Genomic DNA, 24,887 nt, shown 5'->3' with positions numbered 1-24,887 from the left:
ATGTCGTGAATAAAAGTGATCAAAACATAAAAAAATAAAATAATAATTAGCCTACTTCTTGTGGCCTGCATATTCACAACGAGTACAAATAGCAATGCATATTAAGACTAGGCGATTTCCTAGGCAGATATTGACCTGGGACTATATTGGGGTGAAGCACAGGCAAAGCACTGCTACTTGGGCGCAGAGATATCTGCATACACAATACACAATACACGGCCGTACGCATCGATTTACGATGGAAGAGTGACCCCTGACCCGACGCACAACGTAATTCGTAACGATGAAGCGCAGAGGATAGAGCAAAACAAAAAAACAGTCACGAATTAGAAGTCTAAAACGACAATCTTTAACGAGAAATGTCGGATGAGCTTGAGTTTGTTGCCCAGCCCTGTTTGTTTGAACCGCGAGAGGCGTCTACTTACTATACTCCTACATCCAACGTCATACATATGTCACTGGTTACTCTTGTGGCGCAAGTCGACTTGCGCAGTCAACGCTATCTCACGACCAATTCGTACGAATTCGTACGAATGATAAAAAGTTGGCTAATTCGTACTAATTCGTACGACCTCACTCGTACGAATTTGTACGATTTGTCTAAACCCACGTGATGGGTAGGTTTAGGGGCGGGGTCAGGGGTAGGTCATTCGTATGAATTCATACGAATTGGCCAATTCGTAAAATATGTACGATTTTGCAAAAATATTTCGTACGAGTCAGGTCGTATGAATTCGTACGAATAAGCCACCTCGTAGAATTTGTACGTTTTCCCGTGAGATCGGGCTCGCGCAGTATGCGTACGGCCGTCTGCCGGAAGCTAGTTATTTTAGTCGATAAAGTTTTAAATATGGATATTTATCTTACACGAACACATCGATTCACTTCAGAAGACCTTTATTAACCCCCAGGGGCATGTGGAGGACTATTATGATGGATGGATGCACTTTTATGGACTTCAAAACAAAAACTGCTTATCACTGCCATTATAAAGCTTGGAAGAGCCAGGACATTTTTTAATATAACTCAGATTATATTCGTCTAAAAGAAGAATGTCATACACCTAGGATCATAGGATGACTTCCTAGGTGAACTAACCCTTTAAGGCAGTTCTGAATAGCCGCTGACACCTTGGAGCTCACATCTCCAAAAACATGGAAGCATCTTTTTAATTGTCCGCTATCTTTATAAATAAACCGCACATTTGAAGTTTAAACAACTACATTCTCGCCGTAAAAAAATTTAAACTACATTCCGTGACACAACTACAGTAGTATTTGTTATAGTAGGCTATAGCCTACACTATGGGCTGCCAACTCTCAACTCTCAACAGAAAAATTGCGGAGCAAAGAGGTACTTTTAATATTAAACTAATTCTCAGCTCTTATAGATTCCGTCAATTTTATTACGAAATTCTGACAAAAATACGTTTGGCGCTTGTAAATGTGACGTTACAGATCGCTGAGCGCCTCAGTTCAAGTGCACGTGAACCGATCATCTGTTACTTTTTATTTAAAGTTGCAGTACAACTTACCGAAAGTATACATAATATCGACCAATTAGTGTTTTTCAACCACGGAAAGAGGTCAATATAACAGCAGGAGAACAATTATGTCACATAACATTACATTTACCTCAGGAAAGCCATTTAATGACCATAGCATGTTAACTGAATAGAAAAAAATAGCTAGAGAGGAGATTTTGCTGAGCACTATATTACATATTTATTATATTTTTACTTATGTCATTAAAATAATTGTTATTATAACAAAAACAGCATTATATTTAATTTAATGTTATTTGTAACCTTTAATAATACCAGCAGATTGGGCCCTCTATGTTTACAGCATTAGGTGAGATTATTTTTTTTAATAAAATGTAAAATAAACATGTATCCAAATTAGTCAATATTGAATCAAAATCGGAATCAAATCACAAGAATTTGTCAAGCAATAATAAAATACTGTATCCTACAGTCATTGTACAATGTAAACATTGTAACATGTTGTCACTAAACTTCCTAAAATTCTATTTAGTTACCAAATGTTTTGACAATCACAATTACACTTATTGTGATGCAATATTTGTTTTTACACTCCAAGCTAAACTCAAAAGTTGGCAGCCCTTAGTGTTCGCTCGTCCACCATAACACTCGCTGTCAGAAATGCTGCAAGCGAGTGAGACAAACGTAATTACCGTAAATAAAGCTTTGGACGCTTTCGAATCACTCTCGCAGACGCAGTACTTTGACGTCATACACACCGATCAGTCTGCACACACCGCTTCTTGAAGTCGAACACACCTTAAAGGGATAGTTCACCCAAAAATTAAAAGATTCTGTCACCATTTACTCACCCTCAAGTTGTTCCAAACCTGTATGAATTTATGTCTTCTACTGAACACAAAAGAAGATATTTTGATGGGTAACCAAACAGTTGGTGGACCCCATTGACTTCCATAGTATTTTTTCCTCCTCCATACAATGGAAGTCATTGGGGCCTATCAACTGTTTGGTTGCCTTTATTTTTCAAAATATCTTCTTCATTATTCATTTTCACAGAGATAAGATATATTATGATACGGACTATATGTACATTATTAATACCACAGTCCAAAACCGTTACTTTTAAGCTGCTGTCAGTGAACTCAGCGACCCATCAAAGTCTAACAGATTTCACTGGATTTTTAAGTGCAGATATCTGTCTGACAGCTTCATCTGAGGCCTGTTCCATCTGAGACAGACTTTATGTAAATAAGTTTGGCTCTGATTGTTAATTAGGGCTTTAGGTGATCAGTATTCATGAGTGTGCGTGTCTGTGCTGCGCGGGGGTTGGGGGAGCGCTGATCTGGCTTCAGTGACCAGTAGGAATATGCGCGCCACAAACTTGCCGGAATACTGATGAGGGAGGTGAGAAAGGCACCAGTCCACCAGGGAGAACTAGACGCTTCCTCCATCTCATGCACCACCAGTGGACTTTGCACAAGGTGCATATTTTAATGTGAGAGCATTTCAATCAGTTCCCTCAGCATACTTACACACATATAAATCAAACTAGCTTTATAAAATAGAAAACATGCATAGGTCAGATGACCAATAAAGCCCACCTAACCCCCAATCGGCTATGGCAAACATATACCTGCAGTGTTTACGGCCACACGTGGGTTTCAATAGCCCAATTTGATGAAAAGCCCCTCGTTGTGCTTAGCGGGGTCCTATTAAATCAGCCATGCCTGTTGGAAAACCATTCTTACACACCACGGAGAGGTGTCTCAGAGGGCAGGAAAACACGCCTTGAAAATAAGAGGAAAATCTGAAATGGCTGAAGGTCTAAAAGGTGGAGATGCAACCACTCTGCAAGCTGTTGTGGCCTTGAGAGAGTCCTCTTCAAACAAAAAGCCAGGAAGATAAATAAACTTCATCCTTTTTAATGTATTTGACTGCCCAGAGAATAAAGCAACGCCGACAGCATTTTCCTTCAATTTTATGAAGTCTATAAAACTTATCTTGACACACAGAAAAAATGTTAGTAGCAGAAAATGAATGGCAGGCCTATCTAAAAACAACACTGCGTCTCTGGTTGAAAAGCTCTTTTGTGATTTGACCTTTGTGTTTATCATTAAAAAAAATGAGAGTTGAAAGGATCCGTAAGGTAGGCTTACACACGAGTTAGATTAGGATCAGTGAGAGGAAAAAGGTGTTTGACATGCCTACCTGTGACAAAAAGACACATGCACAATACACGGTTCACAAGCTCTTATTGCTATTGGTATATACTGCCCCCTAGTGAACATCAGTAACTCTAAATGAGTTTACAAGCAAACATTTTACACCTAGATATGATTGTCTCCTGCAGGTCAACATGGTTGAAAGATTGTGCGACAGTGAGTGATCAATCTCTGAATAATGAAGATGGCAGCCTCCAGGTCATGTACTCCCAGGAGTTTATGAAACAACTGAGCAAATGCCATTGATATAAATGGGAATGCTATCAGCTTTCTCCAAGTATTATAGACCTACTTGCTGGGACCCTATGTCTAGCGATAAGTATATCATAGATTCTGTGGACAAAAGCAGCCCATCTAGCACCAGAACGGGCTACCAATTAACACATAGCAATGTGCTAACAAACAATCCACTTAGCACACAGAAAACATTTACAACCCTTTAGTTTAGCATAATGGTTGTATGGTTGTTGCTGTTTGAATTTGCAAAAGAGCAATAGTGCACAGCAATATTTTCAGTAAATGATTTTACATGAATTTCTCCATTAGTGCATGGCTTTGGATGACATCTGCCATACAGTAGAACACTTCATAGTGCTATTTTGAGTTTAACAACACATCACAACCCACTCTCTGTCTTTGCTATGATATTGTTCTCCAAATCTGAATGATGAATCATACGTTGCCTGTGAATTTTACGAGCAGATTTTATTTACTTATGCTCAAAAATACAAAATGTAGAAAATAGCATCTAGGCAAGTTTCTCAGGACTAATTTCTTTAAAAAAAAAAATAAGAATTATTTTTCATTTCATAATTTTTCATTATTATACAAAATATATACCTATATGAATACATGCATGTTTTCCCCCCAAGTGTATTTGTTTGGGGCAAAGTTTACTCTGCATAATATTGTTCTTGTGAGAGTCAATTAGAAAGCTGAAAAAATAAAAATAAATCACCCTTTCTGAAAGCATTCTTAAGACGCATGAAAATCAGTTGACAGAACAGGAACATTCAGATTAAGCGTTCAAAAAGTTTTTCCTCATCCAACCAAAATATCCATAATGATTAAAACATAGAATCAAATAATCATATGATAAGATAAATGAGGAGTTTAAATATCAGGAGTGTGTCCAGCTCTTCATGATGAAGAAAACCTCTTCCTTAGTCAAGCCAAATGAACACTCCCATATTCAGAATGACCATCAATTACCTGTGGAAAAAAAACACCATAGTAAGTCACCTCATCAAATTTGGTCAATATTTAACAGATATGATGTTAAACATTTTATCTTAATATCTTTTTTCCCCATATTTTTATGAATATTTTATTTTTATTTTAAAAACGTTTAAAAAATCTTACCGACCCTAAACTTTTGAACGGCAGTGTACAAAACTCAGGCTATGAACTCTGGAATGCATGAAAGAATGCATCAATAACTATAAACACACGTGCAACACACATAAAACATGCTTAGAGGAAGGAAGATCCCCATTAAATAAACAAAGAGACTATTATGAGTGTCAGACGTCATTTACATTACAAACCACACACACACACACCTCATTCCCTGACCCAGACACACCTTGCCCTTCCGACAATGAACTAACCAATACATTTGAAAGAGGCCTATACATCCTTTTCATTCTGTTAGTTTCCTGTCCGACGAAAAAGATAAACACTGTTCAGTTTATGGTTGGTAAAAATGTTAATGTTATTGAAAGTCTTATGCTCACAAAGGCTGCATTAAAAAAAAAAAAAAAAAAAAAAAAGCACAGTAAAAACAGTAATACTGTGAAATAATTAAAATTTAAAATAACTTTTTTTTTTTCATTTTTACTCGTCTTCAGTGATACTTCAGAAATCATTCTAATATGCTGACGTGCTTAAGATAAATTTCTAATTATCTCAGTTAAAAACGATTGTGATGCTTAATATTCAGTTAATATAATATTTTTAAATAACTTTTTTTCAAGATTCTTTGATCAAAATATTTTTTTAATATTATAAATGTCTTTATATACCATTGATCAACTTCATACATCTGAATACATCATTTGTACTTGCTGAATAAAAATAATATAATAATAATAATAATAATAATAATAATAATTACTGACCCCAAACTTTGGAACAGTAGTATACTGTATGTTTTGGCCCAATAAGTTCCATCAAACATGTGAGGGTCAAGAAGTTGGTTGACAATGGAACGCAAAGACATTTGAACGTGGAACGTAATTTGGCAATTACTCTTTGTAACTATTCACAACATATAAATGATGATTTCATTAATATTATTAAGAACCTTCTATTAATATTTCAGTGATTTCTTTAATCAGTTTACTCACTGTGTGTGCATGGGCAGCTCCCATCTTTTGGAGCATTTGGGATCCAGCCCTGGTTTGGAACGCTTAGCCTTCTGAAACACAGCCAAGGCAAAAAGCGACACTGCTGCTGGAGGGCAAGGGTCAAAGCTTGAATGTGATTTCAAGGTTTTATGAGGTTCTGGAGTAAAGTTGCAATTGTTTTCAGCACCAGGGGTGTACGCATTAGGGTTAGTTTGTGTAGAGTGGGCTTTTGGTTTGGAGTAGTGCTGGTAAGGCACATATCTGGGCTTTGAGTTAGCACTTAGATCAAAGTTTGACCATTGGTCATCACAGGACTGCATTTCCTGCTCATTCCTGTTTTCTATATCCTCTTTGTATTCACCGCTCTTCTCATCCCAGGAGACAGGGGGCGGCGGTGAGGGAAAACCCATTTCTTGCATTGTGTTCTCTTCTTGCAAATTAGTATATTCTCTTTGAATCCTTCCCCAAACATCAAATTGTTTCATTCCATCATCACCATCTAGAAACTTCCTTCTCCTCTCTTTGTACTGCTCTACCCAGTCCATCTCTTCTTCGGTCTCCACCAAAGCATGTTCTTCCATCTCCTCTCGCTCAACAAGACCTGTATTTGGATTGATTGGTGACCTGTCAGAAAGTGTATTAGCTGGTTTCGAAGGACAAACCCAACTGTCTCTTAGTTCTAGATTACTCATTTTACTGTCTCTTAGTTCTAGATCATTCATTTTACTGTCTCTTAGTTCGAGATTATTCATTTTGCTGTCTCTTAGTTCGAGATTATTCATTTTGCTGTCTCTTAGTTCGAGATTATTCATTTTGCTATCTAAATGTTCTGGATTATTTAGGCCCCAATGTAGTGATTCTAAACTCTCATGAATACATTGGTCCTCTTCATATTTCAGCTCCGAATTCTCACTCTCAATGTCCGTCCAAGCTTGATTCTCTTTCTCCAGGTGCTGTAGAACCTCTGATAAGTGCTCACTTTTGTCTGAACCCTTGCCCCCATTCCTGACAAGTTCAGATGGGAGTTCCTCCAAAAGCTCTGTGGTGGGGGTCTCAATGGCATCGGGGTCTCCAGGACTCAGGTCTTCCTCAGCTTTAGTAGCAGCGGATGACTGTAATGCCAGTGGCAGATCTAAGCACTGCCTGCTCTGTTGACGTCTCTGGGGAACCACGGTGAAGGTGGTCAAACCTTCTCTCTCAGAGGGGCTCCTCAGCAGCTGACAGCCAGGAAGTGCCTTAAGCTCAGCCTCAGGGGTGTGATGCTCCGAATACAACCCCGTAAACGGATCTTCTGCTGGTTGATTCTGGGATATAGGAGAACTAAAGAGGAAATTGAATAGGAAGACATTCAATTTTAGAAAAATAAAAACAGTGAAATATTATCTGACTGAAACGCTCAGACACACCATCCAGAAAATGTCTGAATTTCTAATTATTCAAATCATAAATAATTGGATCTAGACAAAATGAACATACTTTGCAGAAGACAGCGTTCTCTGTTGCCGCGCCTTCAGAGATTGCGTAAGTTCGCTCATAACTTTAGCGATTGCAGGGCAGCGGTCAGCCATGCGAGCTCTGTGTTTGTCTGAACGCTTGTCGGCCCCTTGAGCTTCATCTACTGAAGCGAAACAAAGTGTTATGACAAAGACACAGAAAAGTGTGTCTTGTGTTTATCTGTGAAAGCCATCTCATCCGTAACCTCTTAATACAGCACCAACACAAACAGCAAAGTGTACAGTATATATTTTTTATTTAATTTATTCAAATATGAATCAGTATTAGCAAATTGAATTTCAAAAGTTAATTTGGCAAAAGACAAACAACTTAAAATTCAGAAGAAAAAGAACACAAAAGACAAGCACACAGAAAATTAAAGACAAATATAACATTAAAATGATTCCAACCAAAAGCAAAAAACTAAACTAAACAGCTTTAATTAAAAAAAAAAAAATCATTTAGAATTCCTGAAATGTGAATAATTTAAGAAACTCTTAAAAGCATCCCTTTTGACCTAACATCTTAAAAAAAGACATCGACATGATTGCAATTATGTGGATAAAAATATCAAAGACTGATTACAACCATCTTGAGAGTGGTGTGTCTAACTGAGCAGCCATACACCTCGTTGAATTAAGGCACAATTATTGTAAGAAAGCACTACAGATTTGCCTGCTAAACACTGAACATCACATTACATTTCAACCTTTATACGGTCAAAGCCAGAGAGAGTGACATTAAACAAGGAAGCTGATTAAACAACAGACAAGACAAGAGTTCAGTGCAATGTGCATAAGACATAAAGGCTATGTAAAAACAGAGGAAAATAAGCCCATCACCGACGACAGCAGGAACAGAGAAGCAAGCATGGAGGAGAAGAGGAGGAAAGGATGTGCTGCCTGTTAGGCGCCCCCTCCTGGTAGGACAGTGTAAAACAAAAGCAAATAATTAATCCAACAGTTGAGGGAAACCAAAAAAAAAAAAAGTTTTATGACAAGGATGTAACCATGGCTGCGTCCGAAATCGCATACTCTTGAGTAGGTACTTATTTTGAATAAGTAATTACTTCACGGTCGCTAAAAAAAGTATGTTCTATATAGTGTGAATGTGTGTAGTATGAATGTAATCTGGATGTACTACATTCGGCATGTTATCATTATGTGACCTACTATTCACTGGCATCCATAAATCCTCTCCCGTTGCCTCATGGGATAGTAAAGTGTCCATCTTATGCACACTTTAGAATCTTGCTGGAAGTAGAAAGTTATCCGGGGACTTTATGCCAACTCTTTTATGAGTACTGTGAATTCAGATATACTTCTTGTGTCACATATGTTTTTTCACCTACTATACAGTAGGGAAGTATGCGATTTTGGATGCAGCCCATGTCTTGAACATTGGGGGTGGGGGACTATTTTGACCCATTTGCAAATAATACTTGCATTAAAATATGCGCACATATGTAGGAAAAAAAAAGAAGCATAAAACGTTTCTTGTCTCGTCACACTCAGTTAGGAATGACATGAATCACGATAGCATATTTTCAATTCAAAACGGCCATATTTGAGAAAAAAATCTAGTAGTTTGCATTACTGGATGTTACTGTCGGTAATTTGACATCTTTATAGTAATATGACATGGCAGACCAGACTGAAAATTTAAAAATTTGTCATCTTAACATAATACCCTACGTAATGGAGTGCAGCAGAGCAGTGCAAGAATTTAAAATATTGGTGGGACAATATTTGATATTTGGCCGTTTCTAATTATTTGGGGGTCCTCCTCCATATCCATCTTAATGTTGATTCTATGCTGATATTTTATAGCATTGGTGTCTAGGAAACTAGCACTAGCAGGCACACAAGTATTCACAAATGCATTAACACAGAAACTGGCAACTTCTGTCAGGACCACTATCGCCAAATACGATTGACAATTAGCATGCAGTTTGGATTGGCGGTATGGTTCTGTTCTGGGCGAGAACTCCCTGCGCATCCATGCAGCCTAGCATAGATAAGAGCAGGGAGAGCAGCGATAACCCCCCTTTTTTTAAATGTAAAACATAATCTGAGAATTCAGTCTGATTCAAGGGGGAATCAGAATGCCAAATCCTGACTGGGGATGGAGGAGGGTAATTCGCTCCGGAGAACGCGATTGCTGCTGATAATAATGAAGGAGCTTATATATGGATGCTGTGATAGGCGTCGTATTCCTATAGGTAGACGTGGATCAGCTGATGTCAGCTTGACTAACGTGACCTGCCAGAACTGACAGCTTGATACTTATGAACAAATGTATGAAAGCTTTTTCCCTCCAAAAGGAAATAAAAAAATAAACTCAAATACCTCAAACTGAAATAACGTAAAGTTATATTGTCTGAATAAATATATATATTTATATATAAAAGATATAAAATGAGATATAAAATGAATACATACCTTTGTTATCTGAATTGGATGGGGCGGGGCCATCACCCGGTGGGGGCGGAGCTCTCCGTTTAGTCCTTTTAAGGGAGGACTCAGCGGAAGAAATACGACTGAGCAGACCCTGAGCAAAGCACATAGAGGTTATGTTTGGAATAAAATACTAACATACTGCTTCATGCATACAACACAGTAAATACATTACTTAAAGGGATATTTCACCGCTGGAAAGATGAATGAGTATTTAAATTGGGTCATTTATGTAGTAGAAATGTGAAATTATTATGGAAGTTGGTGCCTTCTAGACTGAGAAAAGCCAGAAAATGTATTTTTGGCTCATGTGGATGTAAGACAACAACTCCCAGAATGCACTTGATTCGCTGCCCTACGAGGCCACTCCCAAGCCACGCCTACCGGTTACAGAGGGCAGTATCGGAAGAAATGATACAACTAGGCTATAGTTGACTCGAAACTGAAAAGACGGAGGCAATATCAGACCAATACCTTTGATCCATATTTGCCTTCCAAAGTAAAGCTCTTTCATGGGTGGACAGATCTACTAAATCCCAAAAGCGGTATTTCACCCCTGATTTAGCATGTTGCATATATCCACAGCGATTACCGTCAGTCATTATGTATCCTTTTTATAGTTCTCTTCTGTTAGGTCAAATCTCTCCCTCCACTTTGACAGGCCAAACTCACATTCCCTCACACACAGAGAGCTTCAGAGGCCAGAGTTACAACAGGGGGTTCAGAGGGGAACACAACCTTTCTATCATGTTAGAAAAGCAGATGGGAACATTAAGGCTTTGTGCAGGCAGTATAAAGAGATAAAAGGAATCAAGGCCGGTTCGAATTCAATGTTTGCGTAACATTTTGTCAACTAAGATTCCTTTATCTCTTCGCCTTTTGAAGAGAGTTTAGATATATCCTTTGCTGCATGATACCTCACTTCTGTGTGGTTTGGGGGTTCACAGGTTTTATCGTGAGATCCCACCCCCTATGGGCGGATTGAAAACATGCGGGCCTAGTTCCTACTACTGGCTGTATTCTCTAGCCTCTGGCCAAAAAAGCCTCCGATGACGCAAAATTACGATTTTTGCGTCATCTGAGGTTTTTTCCCCAGACACACAATACAGAAATCTCTCGTCTCAGGGGGACATGAGGGAGGGAAGCATTCGAAAATACTACCGGGTTTCTACTGATACAAAGCTTAATGCTAATCGGTGAAGTATCTCTTTAAAGTGAAACAGTATGCACTATGCATTTTTAAACAATAATATGCTGTATTTGTCACATAACTTCATTACATTGCTTGTCAAATTCAGCAAATTGTCATATGGGAAATAAAAACAGTTGTTTAATTTATTGTTAAGAAATTAAATTATTTTTGAAAATATTAGTGGCAATCCTGCCAATTAATGAGTTTGTGTTCTATCATTTGCGTTATAATTTATACACTATTATATTATATATGCATATTTTTAATTAGCTTTTTTTTTTTTGAAAATGTTACTGTATGTGCTTTTGTCATTTGTATTATTTTTTATTTTTTATACTACCATTTAGGTTCAATTTATTTTTATTTCAGTTTTAGATTCAGTTTTATTTATTATGTATTTCCAGTCAGTAATTTTAGTGCTTGGACTTATTTCAGTTAGTTACCAATCCAATCCAATACCAATTTAAAAATATTTTGTTAATTAAAATAAAGTAAAAACTAACAACAAATAAAACTAACAAATAAAAATAAAGCCAAGAATGATGAAGCCTGCGAAAAACAAACGAATAAAATTGATAAAAAGCACAACACAATTACTATAACTAACATTAAAATGAAAAATAAAATGATTAAAACAAAAACCAATTCAAAATAATTAATGAATATTATAATAGTGTATAAAAAAAGAAAAAAGAAAATAATACTAATGCATGCTAATATGAATACTGGAGGACCAAGAATACAACTCAATTTAATAGGGCTAAAGTTTATTTAAAAAACAAAACAAAAAATAAAATAAAACCAATTTAAATGTTAACAGTGTAGTTTAAACCTCCACTTCATTGCTAAACCAGCTGATCAGCAAATTAATTACACACAAGCTGATTCAGGTTTGGACTGGTATGGAGATGCCCAAAGCATTCCCACCTGTTTTCCAGCAGGGTCACTTTCTGATAGGTCAGAAAAGTCTCTGGTGTGAAGTCCACAGGCGACACTCTGGGACGCCGTCATAGGAGGCTTTGGAGCGGGTCTCTTCTTTGCCATGTCGGCAGGGACCATGGGTAAGGTCGAGTAGCCGTTAAGACCATTCACCCTGTCCGCACATTGGCCGTTCAGTTCAGAAGATGTTGAAGCACTGTCAGTCACAACCTGAAGAAGAAGAAATAAAACATAAGAATGAATTTCAATATGCAAATTGCATTAATGCCCATAAACATGAGACCAGAAAAGCAGATGCAAAGGCAATCTGAAAGATAAACAGATGCAGAGACAGATTTGTGGACTTGCACAAGTGTTTTACAGTGTTACAGTTCAGTTATGATACCCCCCACCCCCCACTGTTTCCTGAATATGACAACCAGCAGGTTGCACAGACTGCAAAACCAGACAGACTGACAGGTGTACAAACCTGCTCAGGTGTTTTCTTGTTCTTCTTGAATAAACCAAAGAAACCTTTGTTTCCCTTCTCTCTGAGGCTCTTTTCTTTGACACCACCTGGACAAACACAAAAAGCCTCATAGATCAAACGTATACTTTTGTGGACAAATCTGAGCAGTGCAGAAATGGTTGGTTCAGTGCTATATTAAAGTGATGTATTATGTTTTTGTGATACAAAATTTGCTTTGCATGGAACTAGCTTGTATCCGCCACAGAATAAAACATTTTAAAAGATAATTGCGTCTTTATTTCTCAAAATTGCGAGATATAAACTCAGTTCTGACTTTCTTCTCGCAATTGCGAGTTTATATCTCTCAATTCTCAATCTTATCAATATCAATCTTTTCTCAGAATTGTGAGATATAAACTTGCAATTGTGATTTATGAAGTCCAATTCTAAGGAAAAAAAGACTTTATATCTCATACTTCTGACTTGACACGCAATTGGGAGATATAAAGTCAGAATTGCGTGGCATAAAGTCACAATTGCGAGATATAAACATGCAATTCTGAGAAAAAAAGTCAGAATTGTGAGTTTATAACTCAATTCTGACTTTATAACACACAATTGCGACTTTATATCACGCAATTCTGTCTTTATAACTCGCAATTGCGACTTTATATCACAATTCTGAGATAAAAAATTACAATTACCTTTTTTATTTTATATTCTGTGGCGGAAGCAAGCTTCCATATGTTTGGACTGGAGCACGGTACCTTTATAAGTTGATACAGGATCAACAGGAGGATTCATTGTTACCACTTAAAGAAGAAAAAAAATATCACTCAACTACAAAAGATTAATATTACTTTAGTATGCAACAAAAAAGCTTTACAGTACATTGTAGTATGCAACAGTGTTACATAATTACACTACAGTGCTTTTACACTGCCCTATTTTTCCTTTTTTACAGACCTGTCATTTCCTTGGCGTACAGCTCCCTGATTCCATAGTCATTCAGTGTTTTGGTGAGATCCAGGGTTTCCTCTGAATTGTATGTCTTTAGTAAGACGGTGGCATCAGGGTTGAACTCACACTTCTCACACACTGTGGGCATTAACTCAATCAGCGGCACTGTGGGATTGACCCGTGCTACCGCCTTATGGGACTTCTTGTAGTTTATCAGAAGACGAACTGTAGCCTGGAAAATTCAATTTTCAATTTGAACTTTTTATGACAGGTCGAATGTGACATAAGACAACCCTGCTGAAAAATCCAGCACGAATTCCATGTTGGTCCAGACTGGTATAGTGCTGGTCTAGCTGGTGGACCAGCATAGTCATGCTATTCTCAAGCAAAACTGAGCTGTTGTGGCTGGTTCACCAGCATCCCAGGCTGATCCCAGAATGCAAAACACACCCTATTTTCGATGACCAGCAATGCTGGATTTTTCAGCAATGAAGACAGACCTGTCACAATATGCACGATTCTCTACAATATTGTATGCACAAAAGAAGTTTATCAAAAGAGTATGATGTCTGAATAGCAGCATTCATGAAGCAGTAAATGAACAACACCTGAGTGACCTACTAGGCAAGTATGACAATTCAGATGCCGCAACGTGCATTTTTTATGGACCATAAAGGTATACAGAACCCTAGATGAACTGCTTGATATCTGACAAAAAATGTTAAAAAAAAAAAAATCTGGATAAAATGATGAAATAAAATGGACATAAACAGTGTTGGGGAAAGTTACTTTGAAAAGTAATGTATTAGAATACCATGTTACTCCCTTAAAAAGTAACTAATTGCATCACTTAGTTACTTTTTAAGTTACATTACTTTTGCGTTACTTGTTCTCACCTGGGCTGGGCTTTTTTTTCTTCTTAAATAACAAAAAAGTTCTATTTTTGGGCAAATTTAAAGGCAAAATCAATAAGCCTCAGGCTGAAGGAAATGCAAATTCACACGTGTACAGTAGAAAGCGCAGCTCAGACAAACCTTTCAGCTGCGCTGCCATTCTGGATTGCAGAAGAATAGGATGGAGGAGAAGAAAGTTTAACACTTACTTCATCAATAAATACAAGAAATCTAAAGTAATTTTTGCTGAATCAAAGGTCAGCAGCAAGTACATTGGTCAATAAAGTGAGATTAAATGCATACAAATATTTGTTTTATTTAACATATTTAATTATTGGAGGTTTGTGTATTTATGTAGTATTGTGATTTTGCATTTCACTTATTTTACTCATTTCGAGGAACACTGAATCTTTTTTTTTGCAAGTGAGATTAGTAACTGCCACTCACATTTAGTCTAGAACTACAATATATAACCATCATAGTTTACACATAACGCTTCAGCACTTACTCCCGATTTTTCTTAACAGGGGGACAAGAGTATAGAATTTACTTCTATAAATTAATCTATAATGTAATCGAGTTACTTGTAATGTGTTACCCCCAACACTGGATATAAATCATGGCTTTCGATCAGACTTACCACAGGAATATGAGGTTTTTTCTGGTTAGCATCACTTCCTTTAGGTTGCAGGACAACTCTTTCAAACTCAAGAGTGCCAATCATGGAGTTGGGTTTGAAATTGATGTGGTTTTGATTTGTGGAGATAAGCTTGATGACATGATCCGATGGAACGAGGTGGTGCTGAGCACACAACGTAACCAGAACATCCATAACTGGTTTACTGCAAGCGCAAACACACACACAGCTGGATTAAAACATGACCAGACGAGTGAAAGTGAGCATTATCATCTTTACTTTTTCCTTCTCTCTCACCTGCCATGCACTGCGGCTGTGGTCTCCTGTCCTCCTGGGAGCAATACAGTCAGAGGGATGTCCCTGTCTATGCGATCTTCTTGGGGATCCATGGGTGTGTGCTGTAGGTAGTATGAAGGACAGATGACGCTGTAGATTTTGAGTTGTCCTATTGATGAAGCAGAAAAATAAATCGCTAGGTCATTCAGAGAACACCCTACACAATTTTTTCAATTAGAAACGATGAGAGAAAACCCATCCGGATACAACCACTCAAGGATTTGCCTTTGTGGTGGTAGTTCTTTGAAACAGAGTCATTTATGGCATCCACTGTAACACACTCATGACAGAATGCTTTTTAATGAATCACATCACCAACCTGTGTGAAAAAAAAAAGCCCCTCTGTGTCTCAGCTAGGGCTGAGCAGGGGAAATTTCCAGGTATGTTCCATCAACTGTGAACCTTTTAGAAATGGAAACAGATTTTACTGTAGTTGCTTTACCTTGTTAGAAATAAGAAGGTAACAACATGTAGAAGAAAGAAATAACATGTTCTTTGGAGCAATAAATCTGTGATATCTCGGATTTGCTTTAACTTTAAAACTAGCTACTTATGTTGTTATTTTTTTTAACACATTAATTGCCTTTAAGCCCCCTCCAAATAATATCCAACTTCAGAAATTTATAGAATTATTTAAATTTTTTAATTTATTAAAACACAATCAGCTGTGTCCTAACAATTTCCTCACAAACTACAAAACAGCAGACAAGTAAATACTTTTGTTACACTACTGTTCAAAAGAAAAAGAAAAAAAAAGAGAAAAAAAAAGGAATTAATATTTTTATTCAGCAAAGATGCATTAAATTGATCAAAAGTGAGTAAAAAAACCTAGAATTTTCTGAAACTTGCACCCTACCCACCCTGGAAAGAACACATACCAATGTTTTAAATTGCACACGAACATGTACAAAACTTTGATAACTGTTGAAAAATGCTTTTAAGGCCCTGTTTGTGGAACTTGCCCTTACATACCAGCACAAAAATGACGTCCGGATCACAGCTGATTACAAATTCCCACCTGAAGAGTAAAACAAAAAACAGTTTAATTAATAAAATGTACTTCGAAAGTGACAAAATAATGTTGGGCAGCCAACGCCTTTGGGTGTGTTTGGTGCTCGTTCACTTCGTTGGAGCATTAGGCTTATCGTGACTGGGCGTGAGCGTTACTTCACGCCTCCCTGCCGCTGATCATCGAGGCAAAGCGGAGTAATATATGTCAATTTCCCATGAGAACGAACTCTACTAACGCCAAACGCACGTGCACCTGGTGCGCATTTACCAACCATGGCCAGCAAACGCTCGGTAAATTCACTCCGAAATACACATTTGGTTGTGTTATGCAGAGATATTTACCCCATATCTGCCCAGTTTACTCTTATTTTATTCGAAAAGTTCACAAAATGAAATTTACAATACATTCACTACAGCTTAAAGGGGTTTGTTACATTACAAGCAGGATTAACTTAAGTACTAGCTCACCGATGCGCACGTAAAGTAGGCTATAAAGCCCTTAGACACATTTCACAATGTATATGGCACCTGTATCTTATTTATGCCCTTACCTTTATGCCCTTACCACAGTCTTTTGTAAGTGGTTTCCTCAAACACCTGCCGTTCCTAAATAATAGAAGGACTAACGGAGTAAAGAATCACAGTGAATGCAAAGACAAGCGTTGGTAATCCTCTAGTGGTGTCAGTACCTTCTGGACATGCCCAGTGCTGTGACATCAACAAATCTGTTTCCTGTGTGTGTGTGGGAAAGAGATAGCATTTCTGTTTTGAGGCTGTTGACATATTGATTTAAACAAACTTTAAGTCACCATGAAATAAAAATTGACAATTATTATTTTTTATGGAATATTTCAGTATTAATTATAAATGATTTATTTATGTACATAATTATTATTTTTTATATATATAAAAAAATTACGTGGCCTCATAATCTTTAATCAAAAGAACTTAACCCCACTTGCAACCACCTCTTCTCTGATGACGTGTTTACTGGCGAGAGGGCGGGACAACCTGTCACTCACATGAGATCGACCAATAGCAAACCACAAAAATCCAATGTTTCCAAGACGGACAAAATTAAATCCACTTTTTCCTGTTCAAGAAGCCGTTTCATTAAATGGAATGGATATGTCTTGAAAGGGAAGAAAATACTATCGCAACTTCCGTTTCATGCCAACTTTAAAGTCACAAATCAAAATGCTTTTTTGTTGAGGACTAATTTTGTATCAAAAAATATATATTTTGTTTATGAAGTTAGGAATGTTGTCAGTGCTCTTCGGTCACTTGACCGAAAATTTTTACATTTTGAAATAAAAAAAATCGTAGCTGCATCGGAATGATACGAAACTTGGTGACTTATGGCACTTGGTAGATGAACGAATTTTTTTTTCACTTGTGGTCTTCAAAAATGGCCACCATAGAAAATGAATAGGAAATAGGCAAAAATACGAAAAAAACTAGATTTTTTTGTGTGTACAATCTACAAATCAGCCACAACACAGAGAAATGTGCACATTTGGAAATGTGAAAAATAAAATCAATATTTCATCCACAATGTAAGAAAAAAAGCACACAGCAATGAAAGGGTGAGACTGTAAGCCATCAAGATTGCAAAATAGACACACACACATAGAGAAATTAACTGGTGAGACTGATACAGAGAACATTTGAAATATGTGAAATAAAATTTAAAAGGGGGAGACATTGTAACTTATCCAAAATACAAAAGGCACACACTGTGTCTGCTCTTGAACATGAAAGGCCTCTATTTTAACCTGAAATACTGCATTAATTAAAAATAACAAAAAATAATAGATTTTTTACAATTATTTTCAATAGCAATAAATGGATCGTAATTATTGCATAAATATTATTACCATAAAATTCTCTCAAAATACAAAATTAAAAATATTATTACATTTCAGGGGTTCTGTCACATTTGACTGCGAAGACCACAAGTGTGACCCCCAAATGAGGAGCACCAGAGTTAATTGTTTGAGGGAAGCTGTGAGAGAGAAAGTTGGTATTTGGGCATGAATGGATCAAGCTACATGTGTTTACGTGTGCACTAGTTAACACTAGGGCACTGGGAATCTTCAAGAACTTCTGGCGGCTAATCACATGAGGGATGAGTAATCAGATTACTGTGGATGTCTGTTCTCTCAGCGTGTGTAAAGTCTCAGCTGCAGAACTTGATTCATTTCAACACTTGCTTGCTCAGAAGGGCCACACAGACGTGTAGTAATTTAGTTCTATCATACACGGGTAAAACGTTTTGTCTGTTTATTTTGTAAGCACCAAAGGGGTTTCTACTCCACAGCCCTGAAGAAGGACTCATCACAGTAATTATGTAACATGCAAAAAAAAAAAAGTAGCTCTAGTCATTTAGAGGACTGTGGTTTCATTGTATCAAAGAAGCATACACACACACAGCGAAATGCACAAATATAGCCTTGTGTGTAGATGTGTTTACATTTCTCGTTGATAACATGACCTTATACCTCTTGCAGCAGGTCACAATGCCATCTCTCAGTAGACTGTTTATTTCGCACATCCTCTGACCAGCGGCCAGCTCCACAAAGAAAAGTCAGACCTTGAATCTTTTCTCATGTGTCTGTTTGCATTTCAGTCCATGTGCATATTCTGGCATCTGACCAGTTATTCATGAACTTGTGTGTGTGTGTGTGTATTCAGTGTCACAGGGGTGAGTTGAGATATTCAGCATGCCCATTCTAATGAAGGCATGTACTGCCACACTTTAGTGCTAATGTAACTGTCCAGTGTGTGTAGATTGGGACTAGCCTAATTATATTTTAGGGTATTTGATTTCTTAGCATATATAGCTCATTTTAATCTAACAAAAATATAACGCCTAACCCCAGTTACAGCACTTAATTGTTTATAGTCATTTAAGGGTGTTTCTTTAACTTTGAGCAATTTAATGTCCAAGCAGAAATTGACAGTAAAAAACTGGCATCTGTGGTTGGCAAAATTTCACTATAAAAAATACTGTGACAATGTTTCCGGTATTATGGGATGCCTACATTTTACAATGTATAACCATACTCTTCATAAAGTGATGTTAATATAGCCTAATGATTTTAAGAACTTTTCATTGAAATATTCTTTAGGGAAATATGGATCTTCTGTGGCATTTGTGCAAAACACCCCTTTTGGAACCTTTAGTTTTAAAGTCATCATGAAACAGAAGTTGCTTGACCTAATACCACTTTTTCAGCACTGCACTGCACTTGCCAGCGTTGCTACTTTTACACCATTGTCTTGCCATGCCATGGGTAGTTTTTTTAGTCCGCTGGTTGAATGAAGTAGGCTAATCCCGCCCCCCATCTGAAAGTGATTGTTACCCCCTGGAACAAAATGTTTAACGTGGGACAGCCCCAGGATGCAATTGGGCTAGTTTTGATTTGATTTTTGAAGGTAAGATCTTACAGATTTATGAACGAACCGCTCATTTTAAAATCTTCCCGGTCTACTGACATTTGTTATGACATTCGCTTCAAACACTAAAATGCTCATGATAACTTTCAATTAGCAAATCCACTTCACCAGCTAATTACTCTTCGACAGAGATGCCATAGAAATATATATGTAGAGGTACCGCAAAAACGGAGGTTCAAACACAAAATTCTAAAGATGGCTGAGCACTTGTCTTTTCTTCCCTATTGTAATGTATACCTGAGTGAAATTTGTTTGTCCATCTGGAATTGGTTGGATGGTTGTGGTTTGTTATTGGTCAATTTCATTTGAGTGACAGGTTGTCCCGCCCTCGCGCCAGTACAAACGTCATCGGAGAACTGAAGAAATGTGGCTGCATTAAATAACGATTGATATGCATTAATAAATCATTTAAAATAAACACTGCGAGGTTCTATAAAATGAGGATGATTAATTTTTCATTTCATGTTGTTGACTTTAAAATGACATTTCCATCACAGAATAGGCCTATTATCAAACAGCAAACACATCGTATTTACAAAAATCCCACAGAACCAAATGTCATTTTAAAATAACCAACACTTAAAACTTTAAACGTTGATCTAAATGTGAATTTCTAAATGCTTTCATGATACATCGTTTGATTAGTCGACACTGGCTGTGTGGAATGTGAGACTTTTCACTGAACGTTATCGGGTTGTTCATCCGTTCGGCAGGGTAAACACTTGTGTCACAGCAGCTGCTCCATTGAGAGAGTTCAGTCGTGTTCTGTCCGCTCGGCGGACTGGTGATCCTTCAGTTCGCCCTATGCCTCGATGACAACCCGCGGGCGAGAGCGCTTAATGAGGGAAGCTCAGTGAATGTCAAAACCAGAGCGATGCGTCATGCATCACCACGAGCCCTGCGGAGGCGCGACGCGCTGGCACAGAGCAGTGCGATAATGCAGTAAATCACTGTTCTTTTCTGAGTGTTTATTTTTGCGACTGAGACCATAGGAATTTACCAGTGCATCCATCCATACTAAACATCTAATGAACAACAAGAGAATCCTATAAGTTTCTTAGCAATTAAAGCTCATGTGACAAGGAAGGTGTCATAAGAAGCGCCACCATTCCCCTCTGTCGCCACCAGGGGGCGCCGGCGTATTGTTTGGAGCAGCGTGCCTCTCCCATGCCTCGGGTCAGGTGAAGTGTACGCCAGCAACCTCTCTCAAGCATGGATAAAGATTATTTATTTTGACCGTGTCTGGTGAATTCGAGGATTTGAGGAATGAACAACCTCAGTCCCTATATAACACAATAATATTTACTGAACCTGTAAAGTCCTGTTTATTTGAAAGTGAAATGTAGTGATAGGCTGAGAAATGTATACAAATAATCTTTTAATACTGTTTAAAGCTTTTTTTTCTTTCTTGTGTGGTTCATTTAAATGTGGTACATTGTTTTATAGTAGGCTACTTTTAAGGTAATCTAGGAAAAACAACAATGAAATCAAGTCATGTTATGTCAGGAGTGCTCCGGTCCTCCTTCACTGCTACTCTCCCTCATTCACACTCTGGACTACATTTCCCAGCATCCCTCCTGGTTCTCACCTGCACTCACTCAGCCATCACACGAACCTGTCACTGATCATTACCTCATCACCTCACTGATAAAAGTCCACATCTCGAATACACACATTGTCTGGTTTTGTTTGAGCAAAAAACTAATGTTGGATTAAAAAAAAAAAGGTAAGAAATTTAAGAGTTCATCGAAATGAAAAATTTAAGTTAATACAATGATGTTTGTTCAACAGAAACTCAAAATATTATGTTATCCTACCCACATAAATGATAGGTTCAGTCCTGATTACCTGTGTGAGTGTAAGATACCTGCTAGCTTGCCACTACCCAGACGAGGTATGCAATCCATCTTTCCATCCCGCTGTCACACACCCTGCTAAAGACAAAGACTGTGATTTATCCCTGTCAAGATTCTGTGTTCACGTGCTTAATCTCAGTACTCACCTGTTTGATCTGCTTCACAATAAACATCATTGTTAACATTTATCTGCTTGTCCTCTCTGAGTCTGAGTGGGTATTGTTACAGTTTTTTTTAGTTATTTGCATCGAATCGTGCATAATAATTATATCCAGACAACATAGACATAATATAAAATATGAAAAGTGTAAAAGTAGACACAGATTTAGATATAGAAGGTTCAGCAAAGGATTTGAATTATCATCAGCGTCTTAAAAGTCATGTTTTATCAAAACATTTTTATAACAGTAGCATTTTAACTTAAGCAATTCAAACAAAAAGTAACATCTGATAATCTTCGAATAAAGGTAAATTAGACTATTGGACAGTTGTGTTGACATTTCAAGCAAAAAATCACAGGGAATGCCAGGGTTAGTTATCACACTTTTAATCCAGTGAATATTTCCCATGCAGGGTAGATTTAAGTCAATTTATGCATAGGCACATAAAAGGCTTGTACCTGTTGCCCCAACTTTCCATTTAAATATCCTGAAGCCTTTTCAGCGAAATTTAAACAATACAAAAGGGTGAAACATAAAGCTATTCAAGAAACAACAATAATGTGAAAAGTAATGTACAAAAATGAAAAGTAAACCGCTTCACATATAAATATTTGTCCTCTGTGCAACCTCGTCGACCGCGTGGCCTCACGTGCAGGATCTGGCTCTAGCTGTGCATTGACTCCGAGTCTGGAGTCGAGTCGTGAGGCTCGCGCACGAGTCACTCCCACCACCCAAGCCACCGATAACCGGAAGCGACTATCAGCCGTGATATTTGGGGAGACGAACGACAGCTGAGAGCACCTTTCAATGGATAAAAACATCGCCTCATCTTTTCAATCTGTTTGACATCAACCGCGTTTTAGTGGGAGGGAAAACACAATAGAAGGAACTAACGGCAAAACCGAAGTCATTGGAACCCAGTCATCCAGGTTCGAGCCTGACAGGCATCGCTATGGTAAGTAGCCTACAAGATCAATTCAGAAACGCCTAGAAAGGCCTGGCAAATAATAATCATATTTTGCCTAACAACTCAGCAGATACAATTGCGAGAAGGATCGTGTAAATGTTAATGTATGGCTGTTATAAATAGGCCTATGGGCTATATTTACCTCACACAAATACAATTGGTGATTAGGACTTAATGTCCTTAATGTTCAAAAGAAGAATATGACGAGTCATTCATTTAAAGGTCACCCTCTGGCTGGTCTACATCAAACACAGTGGGATTTTGATTAAATGACGTGAAACAAAATAATTAATCGTATACATATAAAGATCATAAAGGCTGAGGCATATGTTTGCGCTGTAATTGGGATCATCCAGGCACATATAAGGAGTTTAAACGGGATTTGGATCGCTGGCATTATCGCTCTTAGCCATGTCAGAGGTTTTACATGGGATTTGTGAATGTAGGAAAACGGGACAGATGTTTGGGTTACTGTCCGCTGGTTGCCTGGAGATGATGATGGTGCTGCTGAATTTGGGTGATCTATCAAAATTAGGGAGATGCTGCTTGAGCGAAGGACTGCAGTGGTTAAAGCTTAATAGAATAATAACTCTTGTTTTGAGGATTTCACTAGTCGTTGGCATTTCCACAAAACGCATTAATTATTTTGATAATGATTGTCATTGAAAAGAGGAGCAAACGCGACCCCCTCCTTCCCTCAGATTTCCACACCCACCCACAGTCGCACACTGGCTGTACACGAGAAGGGGGTGAAAAACACAATCCGAAAACACCATTATGGGCCAATTTGCGGTGTTAATGCGAACCTTTATGCCTCCGAAACTCGTTTACGTTGGAGGCATTTTTGGTCAGTGAAAAAAGGCACACCCAGAAACGTTTTCTCTGTCGCCTAGACACCGTTTAACCCTTTGGGTGGGTTTCTCGTTACGTGGAATCACATCAATCTCGGTTCTTCAGTCAGGGTCGGAAATGTAGATGTGTTGTAGTCCCAGGCGGGGTTTATTTTTTTAACATAAAGCTCTAGAAATGGCCGTGTAAATGGTTCGTAACAGTCATGTTTTGGGTGGACCTCGAGCCTGCGGAATGGAAATAAACGGAGACGTCAACATGGCGACAGCTGCTTCGCCCCTGCGCTCGAGATGAATCCTCATCTATAAAGGTAGGGCCTTCAAGCTCACCTTGGGCTTCTGTCACCATTCAGGACAAAAACGTACATCAACTTTCGATTAAAACCTTTTATTTGTTTATTGTGGTTCTTGAGAGGTACTCCGTTTGACTTGTTGAAACACGTACGCTGTAAGAAAATTCGAAAATGAATGCCAGTCCATTTTGAACGTTTCTTGCGGTTTGCATTTTTTAGACATTTATTTTGTATTATAATATAAATCAATCAGTGAAATCCAAACGAACAACCCATTCATTAAAACAGACTGACAACTCTGAAAAGATTGAAAACTCATTTTGAATTTGCGTTTTAATGGCTTGTATAACGCGAGAGGAAATTTGCTATTATTAACCCCCCGTGTTCAATACGTAAGAGTCAAACTGTCATTAAGAATAGTGCGCGAATATGACGGCGGTGGAGGGAGCGCGTGGCGGATGACCTGAACTGAGCCCAAGGCGGAAGCGCGCGCACCTGTGTTTCAGCACCATGGAGAGCAGCTGTTGCGAATCCCTATTATCCACGACGAAGCAGAACCATTTTAACGCACAGTTGAGGAAAAAGTGGCAAATTCTTGACTAGAAATCAGCAACACAGCCTAGTATGCACTAACGGCTTCGTTAGGACATGTCACGTGTTGGTGTTTTGTTTGAGTTCAGTGTGAGGTAGTGTGGAAGGTCACTTCCCCCCCATCTGTCAGAAATCATATACATTCAGTCTTTATAACACATACAGTGTCTAAACATGTATGCATGACTGTCATGGTTTGAGGGGAAATTTTGACACATAGATGCCTAGAGTTGGCCTGGAATATTTGAATCCACCTTCTCTGTGACATACTG

General features: G+C 38.0%; 2 protein-coding genes across 9 annotated transcripts in view; one reads left to right on the top strand and one right to left on the bottom strand.

Moving 5' to 3' along the window:
* Positions 1-4,506: 4,506 nt before the first annotated feature.
* cobll1a (cordon-bleu WH2 repeat protein-like 1a) lies at positions 4,507-17,182 on the bottom strand. Of its 8 annotated transcripts, none has more exons than XM_084425572.1 (14): positions 17,130-17,182; positions 16,992-17,046; positions 16,402-16,447; positions 15,749-15,831; positions 15,391-15,538; positions 15,097-15,298; positions 13,570-13,795; positions 13,371-13,415; positions 12,625-12,710; positions 12,144-12,365; positions 10,010-10,118; positions 7,551-7,692; positions 6,075-7,394; positions 4,507-4,938 (listed from the first exon to the last, which is right to left on the bottom strand). In XM_084425572.1, the coding sequence occupies exons 5-14, from the start codon at positions 15,480-15,482 to the stop codon at positions 4,935-4,937; spliced, it is 2,448 nt and encodes an 815-aa protein (XP_084281698.1). In that variant the 5' UTR covers positions 15,483-15,538; positions 15,749-15,831; positions 16,402-16,447; positions 16,992-17,046; positions 17,130-17,182; the 3' UTR covers positions 4,507-4,934. The 8 variants fall into 8 exon arrangements, with proteins under 8 accessions (XP_084281698.1, XP_084281699.1, XP_084281697.1 ...); XM_084425567.1 differs by adding an exon at positions 5,089-5,136 and having other exon boundaries at positions 4,823-4,938; positions 16,992-17,140; XM_084425573.1 differs by having other exon boundaries at positions 7,551-7,689; positions 16,992-17,182.
* Positions 17,183-22,590: 5,408 nt separating this feature from the next.
* Positions 22,591-24,887, top strand: part of scn1lab (sodium channel, voltage-gated, type I like, alpha b) — a 48,426-nt gene continuing 46,129 nt past the window's right edge. The window contains exon 1 of the mRNA XM_084425473.1: positions 22,591-22,871. The gene's annotated coding sequence lies outside the window, so the exon portion shown is untranslated. The remainder of the gene's footprint in view (positions 22,872-24,887) is intronic.

The sequence above is a fragment of the Rutilus rutilus genome (genome assembly GCF_951802725.1).
Source record: "Rutilus rutilus genome assembly, chromosome: 12".
In the NCBI taxonomy this organism is placed as follows: Eukaryota; Metazoa; Chordata; class Actinopteri; order Cypriniformes; family Leuciscidae; genus Rutilus; species Rutilus rutilus.
The sequence above is the reverse complement of the archived record's forward strand: the minus strand, read 5'-3'. Positions and strand labels throughout refer to the sequence as shown.